At 56.7% G+C, this 19,170-nt stretch overlaps 10 protein-coding genes across 10 annotated transcripts; 5 read left to right on the top strand and 5 right to left on the bottom strand.

Annotated features, from left to right (window-relative positions):
* Positions 1-1,502: 1,502 nt before the first annotated feature.
* On the top strand, positions 1,503-2,758 carry LTHEOB_6774 (Mitochondrial RNA splicing protein; the record flags this gene model as incomplete). The annotated part of the gene is made up of 7 exons (XM_035516066.1): positions 1,503-1,595; positions 1,653-1,688; positions 1,747-1,879; positions 1,933-2,031; positions 2,088-2,144; positions 2,208-2,652; positions 2,707-2,758. The coding sequence occupies 7 exons, from the start codon at positions 1,503-1,505 to the stop codon at positions 2,756-2,758; spliced, it is 915 nt and encodes a 304-aa protein (XP_035371741.1).
* A 683-nt stretch (positions 2,759-3,441) lies between these two features.
* LTHEOB_6773 (AAA family ATPAse) lies at positions 3,442-4,230 on the top strand (the record flags this gene model as incomplete). Its single annotated transcript, XM_035516065.1, has 3 exons — positions 3,442-3,531; positions 3,590-3,988; positions 4,060-4,230. The coding sequence occupies 3 exons, from the start codon at positions 3,442-3,444 to the stop codon at positions 4,228-4,230; spliced, it is 660 nt and encodes a 219-aa protein (XP_035371740.1).
* A 340-nt stretch (positions 4,231-4,570) lies between these two features.
* Positions 4,571-5,776, top strand: LTHEOB_6772 (ATPAse AAA+ type core protein; the record flags this gene model as incomplete). The annotated part of the gene is made up of 1 exon (XM_035516064.1): positions 4,571-5,776. The coding sequence occupies one exon, from the start codon at positions 4,571-4,573 to the stop codon at positions 5,774-5,776; it is 1,206 nt and encodes a 401-aa protein (XP_035371739.1).
* A 1,326-nt stretch (positions 5,777-7,102) lies between these two features.
* Positions 7,103-10,123, bottom strand: LTHEOB_6771 (Calmodulin-binding protein sha1; the record flags this gene model as incomplete). Its single annotated transcript, XM_035516063.1, has 1 exon — positions 7,103-10,123. The coding sequence occupies one exon, from the start codon at positions 10,121-10,123 to the stop codon at positions 7,103-7,105; it is 3,021 nt and encodes a 1,006-aa protein (XP_035371738.1).
* Positions 10,124-10,305: 182 nt separating this feature from the next.
* On the bottom strand, positions 10,306-11,046 carry LTHEOB_6770 (N-glutamine methyltransferase; the record flags this gene model as incomplete). The annotated part of the gene is made up of 1 exon (XM_035516062.1): positions 10,306-11,046. One exon carries the CDS (start codon positions 11,044-11,046, stop codon positions 10,306-10,308), a length of 741 nt encoding a protein of 246 aa, XP_035371737.1.
* A 136-nt stretch (positions 11,047-11,182) lies between these two features.
* On the top strand, positions 11,183-11,691 carry LTHEOB_6769 (ACN9 family domain containing protein; the record flags this gene model as incomplete). The annotated part of the gene is made up of 3 exons (XM_035516060.1): positions 11,183-11,404; positions 11,452-11,551; positions 11,606-11,691. 3 exons carry the CDS (start codon positions 11,183-11,185, stop codon positions 11,689-11,691), a joined length of 408 nt encoding a protein of 135 aa, XP_035371736.1.
* A 1,447-nt stretch (positions 11,692-13,138) lies between these two features.
* LTHEOB_6768 (GNAT family protein) lies at positions 13,139-13,822 on the top strand (the record flags this gene model as incomplete). Its single annotated transcript, XM_035516059.1, has 1 exon — positions 13,139-13,822. One exon carries the CDS (start codon positions 13,139-13,141, stop codon positions 13,820-13,822), a length of 684 nt encoding a protein of 227 aa, XP_035371735.1.
* A 572-nt stretch (positions 13,823-14,394) lies between these two features.
* LTHEOB_6767 (Taurine catabolism dioxygenase family protein) lies at positions 14,395-15,779 on the bottom strand (the record flags this gene model as incomplete). The annotated part of the gene is made up of 4 exons (XM_035516058.1): positions 14,395-14,758; positions 14,815-15,075; positions 15,134-15,399; positions 15,459-15,779. 4 exons carry the CDS (start codon positions 15,777-15,779, stop codon positions 14,395-14,397), a joined length of 1,212 nt encoding a protein of 403 aa, XP_035371734.1.
* A 949-nt stretch (positions 15,780-16,728) lies between these two features.
* Positions 16,729-17,329, bottom strand: LTHEOB_6766 (Small nuclear ribonucleoprotein sm d1; the record flags this gene model as incomplete). Its single annotated transcript, XM_035516057.1, has 3 exons — positions 16,729-17,033; positions 17,167-17,216; positions 17,316-17,329. The coding sequence occupies 3 exons, from the start codon at positions 17,327-17,329 to the stop codon at positions 16,729-16,731; spliced, it is 369 nt and encodes a 122-aa protein (XP_035371733.1).
* A 566-nt stretch (positions 17,330-17,895) lies between these two features.
* Positions 17,896-18,477, bottom strand: LTHEOB_6765 (ER membrane protein; the record flags this gene model as incomplete). The annotated part of the gene is made up of 1 exon (XM_035516056.1): positions 17,896-18,477. One exon carries the CDS (start codon positions 18,475-18,477, stop codon positions 17,896-17,898), a length of 582 nt encoding a protein of 193 aa, XP_035371732.1.
* Between the last annotated feature and the right edge of the window lie 693 nt (positions 18,478-19,170).

The following is a 19,170-nucleotide window of genomic DNA, read 5'->3' as shown; positions in this document are numbered from 1 at the left end:
GCGGCCTTTTCTCCTCTCCTCTAGGACTACAATGGTTGGCAAAGGACGAACCGTCCATCTCCATGTAACGCAGAATCCTTGATTTTCTCATCCTCGCACGAGAACCAGCGGCTGTGACTCGACTGTGTTGCGGCTCACTTGTATCATATGTTTTTACAACTCTACTCTAAAATCGGAGGGCCCGGTGGATAGTTGAAACAATAGATGTGCTGGCTTATCAAGTAAAGCTGGCACAAGCAATGCATCAACCGGAAGGGAGACTGCGACCGCCGAAAGGGAAAGCTTATCATTTGGGTGGGTGGGGGCGTGTGTGGTGAAGCCGCGGGATTGCCTTGTAGGCTTGAAGCTCCTTTCAGGAGTAACATCCAAACCGCAGTCGATGAGGTCGATTGTGAATACCAGCCAGGCCTCTGAACAGGGAAACCATCAACGAGTTGAGACGGAAGGCAAAAGACACCGTAAGCACCTTTCCGCTCAAAGTCAATCCGATTGTATCTCGTCTTGCATGAGATATTTTCGCCTTTGATCGATTGGACGCGTCGGCACGTAAGGAAACAATGCTCCTATGTTTTACACACAAGGTACGGCAGCCAAGTTGGGCAATGGTATAATGAACAATATGCCTCTTGCACGTCTGACTGAAGTTTCGCAGTACACAGCATTGTGAACACACGACCTCTCCTACCGTCGGAGTTGTATGTACCGATGATCAAACCTAGAGACGGTACAGCACGCGTCACGGGAGCACAGCCGGTGACAAAAGAACCGAGCTTTCCGAGACTTCTTGGAAATATAGCGGCCTGCTTACATGGGTAGCTGAATCCAACGCCTGGATGCATTTGTATCCTTTGAAACTCACACCTCCGGCCGGATATCTACCTCAACTACCCGTGAGGATAGCGTAGCGTTCTTCGTGGGGCACAGAGCGCTCAAATCTTCTGTAACCCACTGCTCGGCATCGCATTGTTCACTTGTCCAGAGGGGGAGATTCAGACAGGCGGCTCGGCGGATGGCTCGGTCGCTGTTCGTATGTCCGCGAGCTGCGGAGCGTCACGGTCGGACCGCGACGCCTGCAGCTCGCTTCGCTGGCATAACGAGATAGCGGTGGATGCGGTCGAGCAACTGCGGGCGGTGATTTGTGAGGCTGGGGGGTCTGGAATCAAGATTAAACGAGGCTAGCGCCGATGATAGCTTTCGCTTTCCCTCCGGCAGCGCCCAGCTTAAACAAAAGTACCTACCCTACGCAGCGAGTGACGCCGCCAACACCAATCCCGCGAAACTTCCCGCCAAACAGCTCTGACGCTGTTCCTCCATCCGCTCGCTCTTCGACCGTCGTCGCTCGCCACCCTCCGCTCAACCCGTCTTTCCCCGCAACCACCGCAACCATAGCTACCGAACGGACGCCGGGCGTGGTGGCTTATATGGCCGCTCACGACAGAGTACCCGCTCCCGTAGAAGAAGTTGAATACGAGTATGCTCGCCTGGCTCTGCGCCTTCCGATGATGGTCCTGCTGATACTGCCCAGCTATGAATCGTTGCCGCCCAATTACTCTCTCACGGCGAACATGCTTGCGGGCGCGTTCGCCGGCATCGCCGTACGCTGCCGCGCCCATGCAACCACGATGGAGCGCGCAAATGCTGAATTGACTTAGGAGCATTCGGTGATGTATCCCATTGACCTGCTCAAGGTACGTCCAGACTTGGTGCGCGGATTTCGGCCAGCCCGCTAACCGATGCGTTGATCAGACTCGCATGCAAGTCGCCAACCCTTCGCCGACGGCGGTATATACGGGCATCTCCAATGCCATGATCACAATAACGAGGCTCGAAGGCTTCAGGACTCTCTGGCGTGGCGTTTCAAGTGTGGTTCTGGGGGCAGGTGGGTTGCAGCACGACCGGGTGCATCGGCGGCGGACGGCTCACAATTTGCAGGACCCGCACACGCCGTGTACTTCGCGACATACGAGGCCGTCAAGCACGCGGCTGGAGGAAACGAGGGTGGGAAGCACGAGCATCATCCTTTTGCTGCTGGTATGCCGACATCGCACTTTTGGAACGTGCCAAGCGTGCTGACCGACTTCTCCCAGCTCTTAGCGGCGCGTGTGCGACGATTGCTAGCGATGCGTTGATGAACCCTTTTGACGGTAAGATGCCGCAGAGAAACGCAATAGTAGTCCAACGGGACGGGGCAATGCTGACCGTCGCAGTCATCAAGCAGCGCATGCAGCTCCAGGGCTCGACGTACAAATCGCTATCGCACTGTGCGAGATCGGTGCTGCGGCACGAAGGCGTTGGGGCCTTCTACGTCTCCTACCCGACCACGCTATGCATGACAGTGCCATTCACGGCGCTGCAGTTTGTCGCCTACGAGTCGTTGTCCAAGACAATGAACCCCACGGGCCGATGGGACCCGTACACACACTGCACGGCCGGAGGCCTGGCGGGTGGTCTGGCGGCCGGTGTCACGACGCCGCTCGACGTGATCAAGACGCTGTTGCAGACTCGCGGCTCGGCAACTGACCCCGAACTTCGGAACGTCAGGGGCCTGTGGCACGCGGCCACCATCATCAAGCGGCGCGAGGGCCTGCGTGGCTTCTTCAAGGGTCTGAAGCCCCGGATAGTAACTACGATGCCGAGCACGGCTATCTGCTGGTAAGTAGCTGCGGCCAGTACACCGGTTGGCGCAACGGGCTGACGTTCGCACAGGACTGCATACGAGATGGCGAAGGCATTTTTCATTGCGCAGAACGAGGAGTAGATGGGGGCATTATGACTTGGTGGTTTCTCTCGCCAAGATGGGCCGGGAGTTCTGTTTGTATACTTTGCTCGAGGGGCAGCCTTTTTTCCTTGCTCTTGGTGGGCAATAGAGCGGGCCAGGCCGGGTGTTCATCGGGGCGTTCTTGAGCTCTTCTCCGCGGCACAGGGGCACCAAAATCTGTAGCATATGTACGATTTGAAAAGACTGCTGGACAGCTGGGGCGGGTCCGGCCTCGGCGGACACGAAGGTGCAGCGTTTGACTGCGGCGTAGCGAGCGATTTGCGGCAGGGGTGCGAGTAATGCTGCAGGCCGGCGGCGATACGCCCGGGCCCCGCCAGGCCTCTTCGCCGTTGCAGCACTTGTATTGTAGCAGGCGCTTCGGCTACTGGCCGTCGCAGCAGCGGGATCGACCGTGTCAGCGCGGGCGAGCGATTGGCGACAAGCGTGCAACAGGCCTAACGGCGGGGCAATCGACCGGGGCCGTGACGTTTTCCGAGCAGCATCTCGTGAGCCAGCCTTGGGCGTTGCGGTGTCTGTCTCTCCCAAGTTGCCGCTAGCAGAACCGCGTGCGCCTGCGGCCGCCCACCAGCCACAGCGCTACGTCAGACGTCAACCGCAGCCTCCGCCCCGACACCTTCGATCTCATCCTCCGCAGGGCCGCCACCCCTGCCCGCTAGCCCCCCATGATCCGCCAGAAGCCCTCCGCGGCCATGCAGAAGACCTACGACGACTGCTACCTGGTTTGCTCGACCGCAGTCTACTTCGAATCCCAGGTACGGCGGCGCGCCCCGCTGCTCAACGCTGCTCTGGCTGACCAACCTCTGCATCCAGGGCAATGAGTCCGAGGCACTGAGATCATGGCGCAACGCCCTGGACCAGATCTACTACTTCAATGCTTACCGCCGTCCTGCCAACTGGGCCCCCAAGACCGAAACCGAAAAGACGCTGCAGTCCTCGCTGCGAGAGCTGGAGCTGCAGTGCAAGGAGCGCGTTGACCTGCTCGAGGCACTAAAGGAGAGCCGCAAGGATGCCAAGAAGGAGAAGGCCACCGTCTCTGCCTCTGCTTCCGTTGGCGATCTTCAAGCCTCAAGCGATGCGGCTTCACGACCTGAAGACGGACCTGGCTGGCTGGGTGAGGGCACTATCCCACCGGTCAACTATCCTGACCTTGCAAGACCGCCGCCGCTGCCTAAGCGTCCATCATTCCCCAAAGCCAGAAGCAGCGAAGGAGTACGATCACAGAGCCTGCCAACCCAGCCTTTCTTGATACCGCCTTTCAAAAAGACAACACGAAACATAAGCCCGGAGAAGAAAGGAGGAATGTTGAAGACGCTGAGGCCAACGCCAAAAGACGGAAGGAAGGTCTCGTCATCATCGCGTCCATCTATCTCGAAGGGAAAGCCCCCGGCAGCGGCAAAGGCGGCAACGCAGGCTTGGGGCTTCACTTCTGGCCAGAACAAATTGACATCTGAGAACAGTAGCAAGGAGGTACTCTCCACTTCAAGAGAAGCAAGCGCACGTCCGTCCTTTGACGGGGCCCAGTACCCGAACGGGAACGGTGCGGAACGGTCTACTAGCCCGTTTTATTTCAAGCACGCAACCGCGGACGATGAGCGTTGCGAGGACCAGGGAGAACCTAGGGCCTTCCGTTTCGCTGTACCTGGGAGCGACAGCTCTGTTGCGGCTGCAAAAGTCCTATTACAGGCGGCAGAAAGTCAAGAGCAAAAGAAACCACCTACTCCTCCTCCGCATAAGTATTTACACGGGCCGCTTCCAACAAGACAAAGGACATCCGAGTCCTCGAACAGAAAAATGTCCGGCTTCCCTTCTTACAGAAGCGAGTATCCTTCAGCTCCAGTCAAGCCGACGAAGCTCGTGTCTACGGTCGCACCCAAACTCCACGAACCTACAGTAAACCGGCGCGATAAACTTCCCAGCAAATCAAAGCCGCATTCCCGCGCAGGACAGCCTAGCTCTGTTCGCCGCAAGGCCCTGACGAGCGATGCATCCCAAGAATCAGCCGGCTACACAGCCTCGCCGACAAGTGGTGACGACAGCATGAGCAGTGAGCTGGAGCAGGAGAGGAGGCCCCGACGACGGCAAATGAAAGAAAAAGCCCGATCTGCGCCTGTGAACTTCCCACCACTGGCGGCATCAGAGTCTTCGTCAGAAGATTTGGACGACACGGAGTCAGAGATATCACCAGAGGACAAAGCCTGGAAAGAGCGGATGGATCGGTGCTTGAAAAGACTTCCAAAGGGTGTGGACGAGGCTGCAGCGAAGCAGATATTCAATGAGATTGTTATCCAGGGGGATGAGGTACGGTGGGATGATGTTGCTGGGCTTGAAGTCGCTAAATCGGCGCTCAAGGAGACTGTAGTGTATCCCTTCCTCCGACCGGATCTTTTCATGGGCCTCCGTGAACCAGCGCGGGGCATGCTCTTGTTCGGACCACCTGGGACGGGTAAGACGATGTTAGCGCGCGCCGTGGCAACAGAATCCAAATCGACATTTTTCGCCATCTCTGCAAGCAGTCTAACCAGCAAATACCTTGGCGAATCGGAAAAACTTGTTCGCGCCTTGTTCCAGTTGGCAAAGGCTCTGGCTCCATCCATCATCTTCGTGGATGAGATTGACTCCCTTCTTTCTTCTCGCTCCGGTTCCGCTGAGCACGAGGCAACTCGAAGGATCAAAACGGAATTTCTGATACAGTGGTCCGATCTTGCGAAGGCAGCCGCAGGGCGAGAGCAAAATGAGAAAGAAAAAGAAAAGGGTGACGCGAGCAGGGTCCTCGTGCTTGCAGCCACGAATCTGCCGTGGGCCATCGATGAAGCAGCAAGAAGGCGGTTCGTCAGACGACAGTACATTCCGCTCCCGGAAGAACACGTTAGAAGGCTACAGTTACAAACACTTTTGAGTCATCAAAAACACAACATCACCGACGAAGACCTGGACGAATTAGTTGAACTAACTGAAGGTAAGGAAGAAGACCTCATGAAGGTGCTTGAGGGGTCTTGAGGGTTGACATAGCTGTCTAGGATTTTCTGGGTCCGACATCACGGCGCTTGCCAAGGACGCGGCCATGGGTCCTCTACGAAGCCTCGGGGAGAAACTCCTCCATATGACAATGGATGAAATCCGACCGATGCAGTTCGATGACTTTCAAGCGAGCTTGGCAAACATTCGGCCAAGCGTAAGCAAACAGGGTCTCAGGGAATACGAGGATTGGGCGAAAGAGTTTGGAGAGAGAGGAGGTTGATCAGATGATGCTTCTCCAGCTCGCGATGTGTGCAGTTCGGTTGGCTGCCTTGATTCGAAAGCCTTGCAAATCCTCACTTGAGAGCAGACCACATCCGAAGATGTTGTTGCATAGCACATAAGTATAGGTAAGATATGCGCTTTGTACAATGTTACATACTTCACGAATCCAATCACCCTCCCGCTTGAGTATGCAGGGGAGGTATTGCAGCCGAAGGCCAGCGCGAAGAATGAAGAACAAAGGGTAACTCTGCCTCATAAGCCATCGTCCGGACTGAATGTATAATTACTCATTCTACATTTCATTCGGATGGTAGCTTCAGCTACTTATGGCATGAGCTAAAACCAAGTTCACGCTAGCTTTTGGTTACGATGTTCATCTGTGTGGTTGTTGCCAGCTTTGCATCACTCGATCCTGGCTGTGGGTTTGCTGCGATCTAATTCGTCCTTCAAATGGAAGCTTCTACTACCTGCTCGTTTGCCCGCCTACCCGCCTGCCTGCCTGTCTGGTTGCTCTATCTTTGCTGTTCCTCACCACTACCGCCTACTACTACCTGTCGCCACTTGCCACCAGGCAGCCCGCTGCGTAGTGCTGATTATACCATAGGCATGCCCGCCCGCCTTACGATTTCGTTTACCGCGACCGTTTCTAAACATCTATGATAGCTACTCTGACTACACACATGCGAATCGCACAAAGCGTGACTGATTAGATTAATAGCTGACTTAAACTAAACGCGTCTTGGCTTCTATTGAGCTCGTCTTTGGCTATAACTATACAACATTTGGATCATGGCTTTTCAATCGTGGTATTAAGCTTCCTACATTTGGAACGGTTCGATTCTTACGGCGGAAAGGGTATACAAAAAAAAAAAAACAGAAGTGTGTTCCGCTAGCCAATTCACCCATTGATGAACGCGCTCAAGTCCCGTACCCGCAAACTAACCATCAATACTGTTGGATAACTTTAAAGAGCAAGGGAGCGACAAGAACATGTAGGAACATTAAAGGTCTGCGCCGCCACTTCAGTCGTATCAAACAGCTGAATGGCACGGCTTTTGCTCCGCTGAATTTCAAACATTGTGACTACCAGCCACCCCTTATTCTGTCGGTTTTCCTCATTCTTCGGCTCCTTGTCTTGGTGCCATTTGGCATTCTGTTCCTGACACCCCAGCCTCTCGCCAATGCCTGGAACCTCGTGACATCATCCACAAGCTTCCTAATGCGTGCGTCCAAGACAGTTCTCCATGCTCTTTGGAGCACGACAGCAGCGCCAACAACCCGCTCGCGTGTCTGCACTACGGTAGCGCAATGCGCAGCTAGGCGCATGAGTGTGACACGCTTTGACATTTCACGGCGTAGTAGACGGGCACGGTACCAGCGCTGCAGGGTGCTGGCGGCATGATGGGCACGGCCAGCCGGAAGGAGACGTGAGGCTAGGAAAGCGAGAGTTGTGACGGTGAAGTCTTTCGAGGGAATCGAGCGGTTAAACGTTTTCGAAGCAGGTGCGAAAAGAGAAACGAATGCGGTGCTACAGCCGATCAACTGTAATTTTGCTGGAAGACCATTGATGAAGTGTCCGGTGGCGTTAGAAAAACAGGCAATGTATTCGTCAACAATTGCCTCAAGGACACGGCCATCGGCGAAGGAGGTGGTAAGGTTGGTCGCACGGAGGCCACGGCAGCGCGCAATACCGTCCGCCCAACCACGGAGAAGAGCCATATACCTCTCCAGACCTCGGAGCTCGATCGGCCCAGATTCTTCCGCAGTATCTTGATCTTGATAGACATTGGGTACGTTGCTGTGATAGCGGGATCGATATCGCTGCGTCTCCTTTTCAAGCTCCGTCCAGTCAACTAGCGTATCCAATCCCCATTTCCCGACCAAGCTCCACAGCAGCCCAAGAGTCTTCTCACGGTGACCATCGACAATATCTTCTGCGGAGACGTCCCTCAAGGCGTGTTCAGCAACCCCCGTTGTGCCCTCCAGTGCACTCAACGCGATTTGGACATTGTACTGTTTCTGAGCACGGCCGACGCATGGAAACTTCAGGTGCTGAGACAACACCAGTAGCTCTTTATCATCCTTGAGACAGCTTGTCAAGATATCTCCCGTAGGCATAGTGATCGTAACTTCCTGGTGGAGAGCTAACGAGGTTGGGGGATAGAGGAGAAGCTCCACCAGCCTGGTAAGAAGCACACCATCACGCAGGTCTGTTGCCAGATTCTCGACACGGTAGTTGTACTCCTGCAATGGGTACTGGACATAGTGCAGATGATAATTCAAATGCGCCAGCGGACGTGAGAGGTCGCCAAGTGACGGTACAAGCATACTGGCGAGCTCTTGGAGTACGGCGTGAGAGGATTTGAAGGATGATAATACTTGAAAGAGTGGATAGCCGATGACGCCTTTGGCTTTGGCCATATCGAGCAGAAGGATGAGCATGAGACTGCGCAGAGTGATGCGCCGCCACGACCAGTCTTGAGAACCAAAGTCGTCGGCCTTGTCGCGGCCTCGTGCAATACTGGCAATGCTTCCAAAGCCAGTTTTGACCCGAACCGCATCTTCATTGCGGATAAAAAACGTGTCGAGGAAGCCCTCGATGACCTTCTTTTCGGTTCGCCGATGACGCTGATCGCCGCTAGCGGCGGTGGCCCTGGCAGAAGGCCGTGTTGGGACTCGGCATTCACGTCCAACAATGACCTCAGCCGCGGCTCTGAGAAGAGACGGCTCGTATGTGTTCACAAACAGGTTGAGGTACTTTCGACGAAGACCAACGTCGTCCTTAAGGCGAAGCGTCTTGACAAGAACATCTTTAGGGATACTGAGGGCGCCACACATAAGGGACGCTTGTAGGCGCTTGTGCAGAAGCGGGATCGCAGGATCCTGATAGACGGCTAACAGACTCCTTCGCAATTCTCCTTCTTCCAGGTTCTGGCCCGCTGAAGGTAGATGGCCGTAATCAAACACTTTATTAACCAGCTGGGTTATGGAGACTTCCTGGTAGCTGAGCCAGTTGTCCTCGTACAGCTCAGGTCTGTCGAGATCTTCACTGAGTACGGGATACTTGTCTTGACTCTGCACGCCCTGAGGTAGCCTCGGTGCACCAAGCTTAGAGGGAGGTTTCGCGGCACGATTGCGACGCAAAACCTGCGGAGGTGACCTCGAAGCATGAAAGGGCGATGACGGTTTGGATGTGGAAGACCTCGTTTGGCGCCCTTTAATTGGCTCTTGGAGAGGCGGTCTGGCATATGTAGTGGACGTCGTTGTCCTGAGCGCCTTGGAAGGAGAACTAACGCTGTCGGAACCGGTTCGCTTGCGGGTCGCTGCTGTCTTCGCGGCAAAGTGCCTGCGGACAGGTTCTGGATTTTTGGGCTTTCCTGGAGCATCTGTGACGGGACGGAGCTGTTTGGCGGTCTTCAATCCTCTGCCAGGCGGGATATTCTCCTTGCCCAGGCTCTTGCCCACAACATCTTCGACAAAGGATACTGCTTGCAAAGGCCGTGAGGACTTCTGAAGAGGCCCGCGTTTTGGAGCAGTGGCCAGAGTCTTCGCCTGCTTGATGGCAGGGGGCAGGCCGTGGGGCTCCTCTTCGGACAAGGTGACCAGATCGAAGCCAAGGTCAGGCGATGGGGGCCTACGGGAGTGCCGAGGATATCCAGGGTGGATGTTGGTGTCGTCGGACGGGACGTCTACAGTTCTCCGGCGGGGGTCTGACTTGGAGCTCGTCTTGTCGGTCGCGTGGCGCTCAGCGGCAGCCAGACCCCTTTCAGCGAGCAAGGCGGACACGCGCCTTCGCCGGGGGCGCAGCGAGCCGCCAGCTGGCGGCAGATCAGGCGGAATGGACGTCTTCTGGGGCGCCTTGGGTCTTTGGGCGGGCGGCATTGGGCCGGTGGGCAAGGGCAGCAGTTCGGCGTCGTCGTCAACCCAGATGTCGACGGACGAGGCTCTGGAGGGCTTGGCGGGGCGCCTGCGCGGATTGAAGAGGTGGAGGGTTTGGCCAAGGTCGGCGGTGTAGTTGGGGTTGGTGGTGGAGTCGATGTGGGGACCGGCCGAACACCGTCCAAACGGCGCCGGGCACGGCGTGGTCTCTGTGCAGCGCCGCATCGTCGCAGTAGCTCGTGCAGAAGACTCGGCTGGACGCGCAGCGCGTGGTGTTGGTCCCTATATCTGCATCCACCCACCGCGCCGGAGCGGTCTCGCGGCGTGTTTGTTTCGTGGCGGCGTTGGCCCGGCAACGACCATCATCATCACATCACGTCGACCGAGAGCAAAAAAGGCGAACGAATCTATTGCACTCGCGAAATACGCAGGATCTGCAGCTTCTCCCACCCAGCCTGCTTGCCGCTGCTCCCCACCAGCTCGGCGGCCCAGGCAGGCCCCCAGCTGCGCACGCGCTGCTGCACTTGGAGCGGCTTGTTCTGGGCGCATAGGAGGATGTAGGCCACGCCGCGGGCGGGATGCAGCAGGTCGGGCAGCTGGTCCAGCAGGCGGTCGGTCGTCTCCATGCCGTCAACGCCGCCGGCGTAGGCCAGCTCCAGCAAGTACGAGTCCTGCTCGAAGGTGGTGTGGCCCGAGAGGCGGTTGTAGTCGTCGTGCTTGGCGCGGTCGGGCAGGGCCTGCGTGGGCACGTAGGGCGGGTTGAAGATGAGGACGTCGACCGAGCCGCGGCGCAGGGCGTGGCCGAGGTCTGCGTTGACGGCGTCGAGGAAGACGGCGGCGCCTGGGTCGCGCGCGGCGTGCACCGTGTCGCAGGTGGCCCGGCAGGCGAACTGGCTGATGTCGACCGCCAGCGCCAGCGCGTCCGTCCGGCCCAGGATTGTCGCTGCGTGGCGGACGACGAAGGCGAGCACCACGCCCGACCCGCTGCCCACCTCGACCACTGCCGGCGCCGCGCTCTGATGGAAGCGCTGCGTGAGGAATTGCGTCTCGCCCGGCGCCGACAGCGTGTCCAGCAGCAAGAACGAGTCCTCGGCCGGCTCGTAGACACGGTCGAACGGGACGTGCGACGTGGACGGCGTGGGCAGCATTGCGGCGTAGCGGAGAGTTTTTTTTTTTTTCGGTGGTGTTGCTCGTCGCGTGGTGACGTCGAGCGAAGCCGAGGTCCTGCCCCAACTGAACTTCCATCTCGCCTCTCCAACTATCCACCATCATCTCTCCGCCACCATGAGGCTCACCCGCGCCCTGTCCATGGCCGAGGCCACTGCTGCCGGCGCCGCCAAGCCGCTGCGCCCTGCCCCGCTGGCCCTGCTGCCGCCCATCCCGCTGTACCGCCGCATCCTCCGCGCCCATCGCCACAAGCTGGACCCGCAGATGCGTCTGCTGGGCGACGAGTACGTCAAGGCCGAGTTCCGCGCGCACAAGAGCGTCGACAATCCCATCCACATTGTGCGTCTACCCTGCCGTAGCCGCCCGCGCCCAGCTGATTCGACCAGATTGGCTTCTTGACCGAGTGGCAGATGTACGCCCAGCAGCTGGAGGGCGACGCATGGAGGGACGCCAAAATGGACAAGGCCAAGGTGGACAAAATGAGCGGTGCGTCTGTCGCTGCCCCCTTTCTGTTGCGTTGATGCTGACTGACCCGTCCAGACGAGCAAATTGCCCAGCTGTACGAGCTCATGCTGGCCATTCGCAACCAGGACGTCGATGAGAACACACCCAAAGAAAATCAGTGACCTTCGATTTCATTGGAAACAAACGCCCCCGTGCCGTTGTCGCGTGCTGCTACTCCAACGGAGCCCGTGCCGCTCGACATATAACGCCGGTTTCCCTACCCACTCTCCTCAACCACCGACCCTGCCCTCAGTCGACCGCTGCCATGTGTCGAGCTCACCTCTACCAGTCTTCTCTCTGCGGCCATTGTTGGTTGCAACTTGCCAGCCGCTGCCACGCCGATCGCGATCTCACCAACTGCTGCCAATACCAGCACGACACAATCAACTGGGTCAATCGCATACCTCCTCATCGCCGGAGGCTCGTGGCCGTCGATTGTCCCAGATGCATGCATGGAAATCGATACGACCGCCAGCTTTACTTGATGGTCTACGGCATTCACCACGGCGTCAAGTTCGGGGCCGGCCCATCTTGCTTGGACTCTGGTTGCGACTGCTTTTGCACCATCATGTGACGATTCACGTCTGCGATCACATATTCTGTTTCTCTGAGGTTGGTGATAGCGGCCCATCACCTCTTGCCACTCGAGGTCCTGTAGATCCTGCTTGACGCAGCAATCCGTCGAGGAAGGTTCAATGTACTCATGGAAAGCGCCCAAAACTGCTGGTGCAAGATTTGAACCGTCTCCAGCACATTTCCGGGTGTGGCTACAGCACTGCTTCATCCAAAGAAACCGGTATGAGGGCAGTCAACTTCTTTGATATCTAACAAATCACGTTGACCCCCTGCTGTTTTACTATCCCAATGCAACACTAGGGGCGATCACGACGTGCGGCTGTCTGAAATTTCTGAAGTAGCCGGCATAAGCTCAGAATTTACATTTGGCAGTTTCATTGCATTTGTTCGCATTGGTAGACGGTCAACCTTGCGCTACCAGGCTGCGTGTCCACCAGTCCAGAAAGGTGTGTCTGGGTATTTGAGATGATCGCCATAGTGATTATCTTCAGGCCATCTACCAGTCTTTTTTATACCTAGCTATTTTTTGCTTGGCACCTTCAGGAAATCCGCCTGCTTGTGCGTGAATTTGATTTCGATACCAGGTCGTAATTGTTTGAATCTAGCCTTTCTTTGCACTATACCATATTGCTACCAAACGACTGTTACAAGTACGAGTGAAACAGCTCCAGATTGATCATCTGCTCGCAACGGATCCAAAGTCTCGGTTTGCTGCATGGACACTCCATGCCCGGAACAATACAATCCTCATACCCACGTGGCAGACGATGATCACTAGCAACCTGAGTCAGGAACGACAAGGAAGTGCCACAGTGCTTGCTGTCCACTTTGCATCCCTTCACGTACCGCCACAATCACATGCAACTCCAACACCGTGCTGCTCCAGGTGACACCTTGCACGCCGGGAAATATTTCGCCCCCAACTTGCCTTTCTGATTTTTTTTCTACCAGTCTTAGTTTCTCCATACATTCTTCATCTCAAGCTTCCACCGAATGGCCAACACCTTCCGTTCCGCACGCCTCCTTTATCGGGCAGTAGAAGATCTGGATGAAGATTTTATTCTCTCAGTTGAATCTGACCCAACTATCAGCGGCAACGCCAATGTTGAGCTTTTGAGACCGGCGAGCAAACGAAACATAAAGGGCCTCGTTCATTTCATGCAAGAAGTCGCACTCCTCGGCGTCATCATCTGCCTGCAGCCAACCCCAGACCGGACCGCATCCTCCTCTCCAGACGTTGACGCAAGCCCTGTCACCGCACCCGCGTTCAAGAACCGCCGGCGGCGAAATAGCGGGAATACCAGTCGCTCTTCCGCCAATTCGCAAAACGCAACGCCGATCGGCTACATCAGCTTGTCGCACGAACTTGGCCCCTCAAATCCACACCACCGAAACGCAGCCATCAGCGTCAGCATCTCCGCTGCTTTTCAGGACCAGGGCTACGGCAGTGAGGCCATCAACTGGATCCTGGATTGGGCCTTCGAAGTCGCTGGCCTGCACCGCGTTTCCATCACGAGCTTTGCGTACAACGAGGGCGCAGGCCGCTTGTACGAGCGGTTAGGATTTTCTCTCGAAGGACGAAGACGCGAGGCTCTTTGGTTCCGTGGCGGCTTCCATGACATGCTACTCTTTTCGATGCTGAGGCACGAGTGGGAGAAGAGAAGCGGTGGCGTTTGAGGGCCAACAGAGTCGTGTTTGGTTTGCTGCCATGTGAACAGTGAAGTTCTGAACAGGGTTGGTGTGTCGAGGCCAGCGTAACTGCGTTCGCAAACGGAATGCTTGGGACAAGAACAAGAATTTACAAGAAACAAACTAAGAGCAAAGCCAACCCATCTACCAGCATTAGCGAGAGACCAACGCATTTATGGCCGCCCATCGCCGGCTATCTCGCACTCATGACCCTGTTGCCGGTTAAAGAAATAAGTATTCTTTACCTTTCAGACCTAGAGCAAGTGTAGAGCTTGTGCCGAAAGAAATAGCACCACAATAATACGAAAGCGTGTAGGCAAGACTAATAACAAAGATGCCTTGTGACCGTCATGATTTGAAGCACAAATTTTGCCGAAAGCCCTATCACGGGTCAAAATTATGCCGGCAGTCGCTTTGAACATGATGCATTGAATTCAATTATGGTATCCACATTTTATGAAAAAGTAAAAGAAATGAATCCTGGGCGCAGGAATGTAATATCAATAAGATATCATGCCGCATCCCGTATATATTCAGTTGCCCCAAGCTCTTATACACGTCTACTCGGCATCATCAGGGGCCCTTGGTGGGGTATCATTTACCTGAATGCCGCCACGCTTCTTGTTATCCGAGTCGTGGAAGGGCAGACGCCAGCCACCCTCACTCTCGGGAGTGCTGAGCCACAGGCGCAGCAGGTGGCGGCGGGGTGCAGGAGGAGGGTAGTCCTTGTAGGCAGTACGGGCGTGCAGAACGTGCTCGTTGGACAGAAATTGGATGTCGCCAATCTCGAGGATCATGTGCAGCGAGAGACGCAGGCACGTGTCCTCGAGTACCTTTATGGCCTCCTGCTGGGCCTCGGAAAGCGGGGGAATGAGGCCCTTGTCCGAGAAACGGGTGAGCGAGCGGACGTAGTAAGGGTCCCACCTGTCATCGATGTCAGTTACAGCGCTTCTGAGGGTTGAGCGGAGGGGGAAGCGTACTTGGAGTATACTCTGGGGTTCTCGCCGGTTTCCAAGTAGAAGATGCTTGTCTTGATCCATTCCTCCTCGCCGACACTTGTCTCGCCCTTCCGGTCGAAGTACCAGATAGGCTCCGTAAGCGTCCTGGCAACGTCGGGACGCTCCTGCTGGAGTGTGTTCCAGACGTGATGCGAGGAAACAAGGTCAGACTCGCCTCCCTCAAGAGCACGGGCAATGCACAGCAAGCCGACAATGTCCGAGTCGTCGGCGTGGAAGAATTGGCTGACGTTTCGTCAGCGTCATTCAATGCGGCGAGTAAATAGGAGTAATTGATACTTACCGGGCATTCGTCCTGTAGATACGGACCGAGTCGATCTGGGTCGGGTCATCACCAACGTCCTTGACATGGCCCAGAACGTGACCACGACCATTCTGCGAAACGAAGTATCCAAGGTAGGTACCAAGGCCCATGTACGCGACGGCCGACTTGTGGACGCCCCAGCGCTGAACGGGGAAGCCCTTGAAGAGAATGAAGCCCTTGCCATTAAGCAGCTCGTTGCGAAGAGCAATCATTCTCTTGGACAGCTCGGGGAGAGGGAAAAGCTCCTGCGCAGGCGTCAGCAACCGGAGACTGGACGTAGTATCTGGGGCACTGGATTATTCACCTTGGACATGGCAGTGAGGGGGTGGCCGGCAGCGAGGAAGGCATCGGCGGCCTTGTCAAGCTCGGCGACCTCCTCTTCACTGAAAGGATGAGTCCATCGCTCAGGGTTGTTTTTGTAATCATCGGCCTTCCATACTGTCGGGCCCTGAATCTCCTTGGGAAAGTCCTCGTAAGGATGAAGGAGGTCGTAGAGGGGAGGATGTTGGCCAGAAGTCTTGAGGCCGTCGGGGAAAACGCTGGTGTCGACGGGCTGTTGCTGAGCCTTGGAGGGGTGCAAGTGCGGGGCTTGAGGGGCAGATTCTGCGACGGGACCGGGAGCCATTGTGGAAGAGTGGGAGGGGCAATTGAATGGCAAGTGAGGCGAGAGAAGGGCGGGGGGCTGGAGTATTTAAGCGGCAAGAAAAAGGACGTCGGCGAGCGAAAATCGGACGACGGGACTTTTCTCAGTGGTACAATTGTAGCATGACGACTGCGGGATTGCGTGAGACTAAGCGCGACGGAGGGCAATGCGGCCATATTCCTCATCGCAGGGCCCGTCTTGCGTGATAGCTACCGGCAAGCACGATATCGCCGTTGGCCAGATGCAGCCGGACCCCGCAACGATCGGCCAAGCCGCAGTTGGCCCGCCTGCACATGCGCCAAGGCCTCCGCTCCGCTGCGCTTCTCGAAATATGCCCGCGTGGCACCGGGGTTCTTGTTGCGCGTCCACGACACCGTCCGCCAATCCGTTCACGAATGGATTGGACCTCACGTCCGGCGGGTTGCCTCTTTCGGTAATTTCGCCGACAAAGCCCCAACGGACAGCTTCGGCCCATCCGATACCAAGCCTCCGGCGACCCATAGACTGATAGCACTGTCTGCAGGCTTTCCTGGGGCCTTCTGGTCAATGTAGCCAAAAAACCAACGGAAAATGGGCGAGGAAAAACAGCAAAAGCGGAATGGACTTGCATGAATGGACCAATATCTTGTAGCATAACGAATTTCGTGTTCGAGTGGCTGGTCCCGGGAAACTCCTCACTCAGTTGCTAGTCTCTCCCATGACTCTTGCTGCGAATTCGTTACCTCCTTCCAAATTGCAACGCCCTTGACCAACCCGTCCGCGAATAATGTGCAAACGTTTGCTCTCACTACGAGCCCTTCTGATGTGGAGCGTACCAATAGCCAAGTGAACGCCCCTTCAGTCGCTGAATTAAGATGCTTCTCTTCGTCCTTTTTTGCCATTCCCCAGCTCATGTTCCACTCCGTTGCCGGTGACTGCGCGAGATAGAATTTTAGAAGCCACGGCCACCACCGCGACCACGGCCACGGCCCCTTCCGCCGCGACCGCCGCGGCCGCGACCACGGCCGCGGTCAGCCTGCTCCTTCCTTGCTTTGTTCTTGGGCTTCGGCGCATCGTCGATGAGGAGCGTGTCCAGCGGAAGACTGTCCGGGAGAATGTAGTAGCGAATGTTGGAGCCGCGGATGTTTATCGTGTCGAGAGTCATGGTCTCGCGGTTCTTGGGCGTCATTTTAACAGTACGGAGCGCCGTGTTCATCGTCGGCGAGACGGAGGCGATTGTGCCATTGACGACAGTACCTGCTTTCATCAGCGGAAATTGTAGACGTGGCGCTGACAACGAATCACCCTGTCCAAGTGAAGCGGCAGCGAGCGAAGCATGGTGGTAGGCAGCAGCAAGGAACCAAGCGGGCGCATCGGGGAAACCACGTACCGTTCTTGAGCTCGATAGTCACAGTCTCATTTTGGCACTTCATCAAGAACCTGTAGGGCAATCGTCAGCCAGGTCCGCAGTCGGCGCGCCTTGAATCGCGAGAGGCTCAGCTTTGCTCCATGTCGCAAACTGAGGGAGAAGAGGCTTACCTGACGAGCTTCATGATGGCGGCGTGCGTGTGAACGGTTAACTGTGTGGTGGTCAAGAAGGCGTAGGCGGGTTGAAAACAGGCGCAAGCCGCAGAGGGTGTGATTGTGTTGGAGGAGCTAGAGCTGTGGCCGGAGGTGATGTCGACTTTGTCGGCGCGAAACGCAGCTTGGCGCGGTCGGGTAACGTCGCGTGTTCTTGGACTAGCTCCGCTTACTCAGCAATACAGCCGATCGCTGGCGTGGTCGACTCAGTGCCGACTTAATCGTTGCCGGCCGAGCAATGCCCGTCAACGGCTGCCATCGCTTTTGTCTGCCCGCTACGTCCCTGAAGGCAGGCCTTGGGAACGCCTCCCCGTCACGAACCGAACAAGCCATGGGTCCTGGTAGAGAAACATGAGCGATGTGTCTACGGACGCCCAAGTCTATAGCAAGCATGTAGCGGAACGGGTCACCACGAAGCAATGGCTGCTCAAGTAAAAATCGTTGAAGCCGTAGAGTGCCATGTTTGGCTTTACAAGACCATACGCCATGCCTTAACATTGGTGAAATCTACCCAAAGGCAAGTCCCCTAGCACCATGGCTATCTCTCCTGCTCGATCTTCTCCCACTCGCTGTCCGTGCTGCTCTCTGCTCCCTCTCCGACGCTCCGCCTCTTCTTCAACGCGTCGTCCGCTGTCGACACGAGGGCTGACTGCGCGCCCGTCGTCGAGCCAGCCGCAACTCCGGGCTCGGATGACGGTGCGGCGGCGGGTGCCTTTTTCTTCACATCGACTTCGGTCTCAGTCTCGGTCTCGGTGTCGTCACCAGTGTCCATGCCCTCGCCCTCGCCGCCCTCCCTGCCAACGGCGGGCTCGCGCGCGCTGGCCAGGTCATCGGCTTCTCTGCTCTTCTCGCGCTCGCGGTCGCGTCGCTCCCGGATCTTCTTCGCAGCGTCCTCCTTCTCTTGCGCCTCGCGCAGTTCGTTTGCGAACCAGTTGATCGCCCACCACAGACCGCCGCAGAGGAAGGACAGGACGACAAAGTGTATGCTGTAGGTGGCCAGCAGGAGGGCGAACAGGACAACCTGCAAGGCGGCGAAGCTGGCGTTGGTGGCGACGAGCAGCGTGGGGGTGGGGCCCGGCGTGAAGATGGAACTCCAGAGGTTCTCGAAAAACTGCGACATGGCGGGCGGTCTAGCAGCACTGCCGGTGGCGCGAACTGTGGTTGCGGATGCGGTAGATCTAGGCGTGAGCGGGGTGTAGGTGGTGCGCTGCGTGGACTTCTGCGCGGGCAGTCGGAGGGGTTGTGGTGTTGTTGGTGGGAGGGGTTGGACGATTGGAGCCGTGCTTGACCTGGCCCGGCAACCCTCGTCACGGCGCTGCGAGTGGTATTTGTGGTTAGTGCTGCCTGCGCGCTCCGCCCGAAGCGTGTCCAGTCCGTCTGGAGCAGGCGCTACGCCAGTTGGCAGGGCGGCGGCTGGAGGCAGCGATGTCACACGGCCGTAAATGACTCGGGGGCCAACGCGGGGCCGCCTCCAAATAAATACCTCCATTCCCATCACACATTTCCCCCGCGACTTCACGTGCCCACGCAACTTCAAGACTCAGGTCGGCCCCACGGTCCCGCATCGCATCTCAAGCTTGCAGTACTACGGCTGCTTCCATCCCGGGCCGACGTCGATGTGATGTCCGGACGCAGCCAATCTCATCTACCATTTAGCAGCTCTGTACCTTCGTCTAACCCCTCCTCCGCCTAGATGTAGATGTACCGCGTCCGGTTGAATGCTTCAACTCCCCACTCGGAAGCCATCGTCAGCCTTATCATTTGACAGAATCGTTCAACGACACTGCCTCCAACGTACAACCGTCATGCTGGT

The sequence above is a fragment of the Lasiodiplodia theobromae genome, assembly GCF_012971845.1.
Source record: "Lasiodiplodia theobromae strain AM2As chromosome Unknown scaffold_20, whole genome shotgun sequence".
NCBI lineage: Eukaryota > Fungi > Ascomycota > Dothideomycetes > Botryosphaeriales > Botryosphaeriaceae > Lasiodiplodia > Lasiodiplodia theobromae.
Note: the sequence above shows the minus strand (reverse complement) of the source record. Positions and strands in the feature narration are given on the sequence as shown.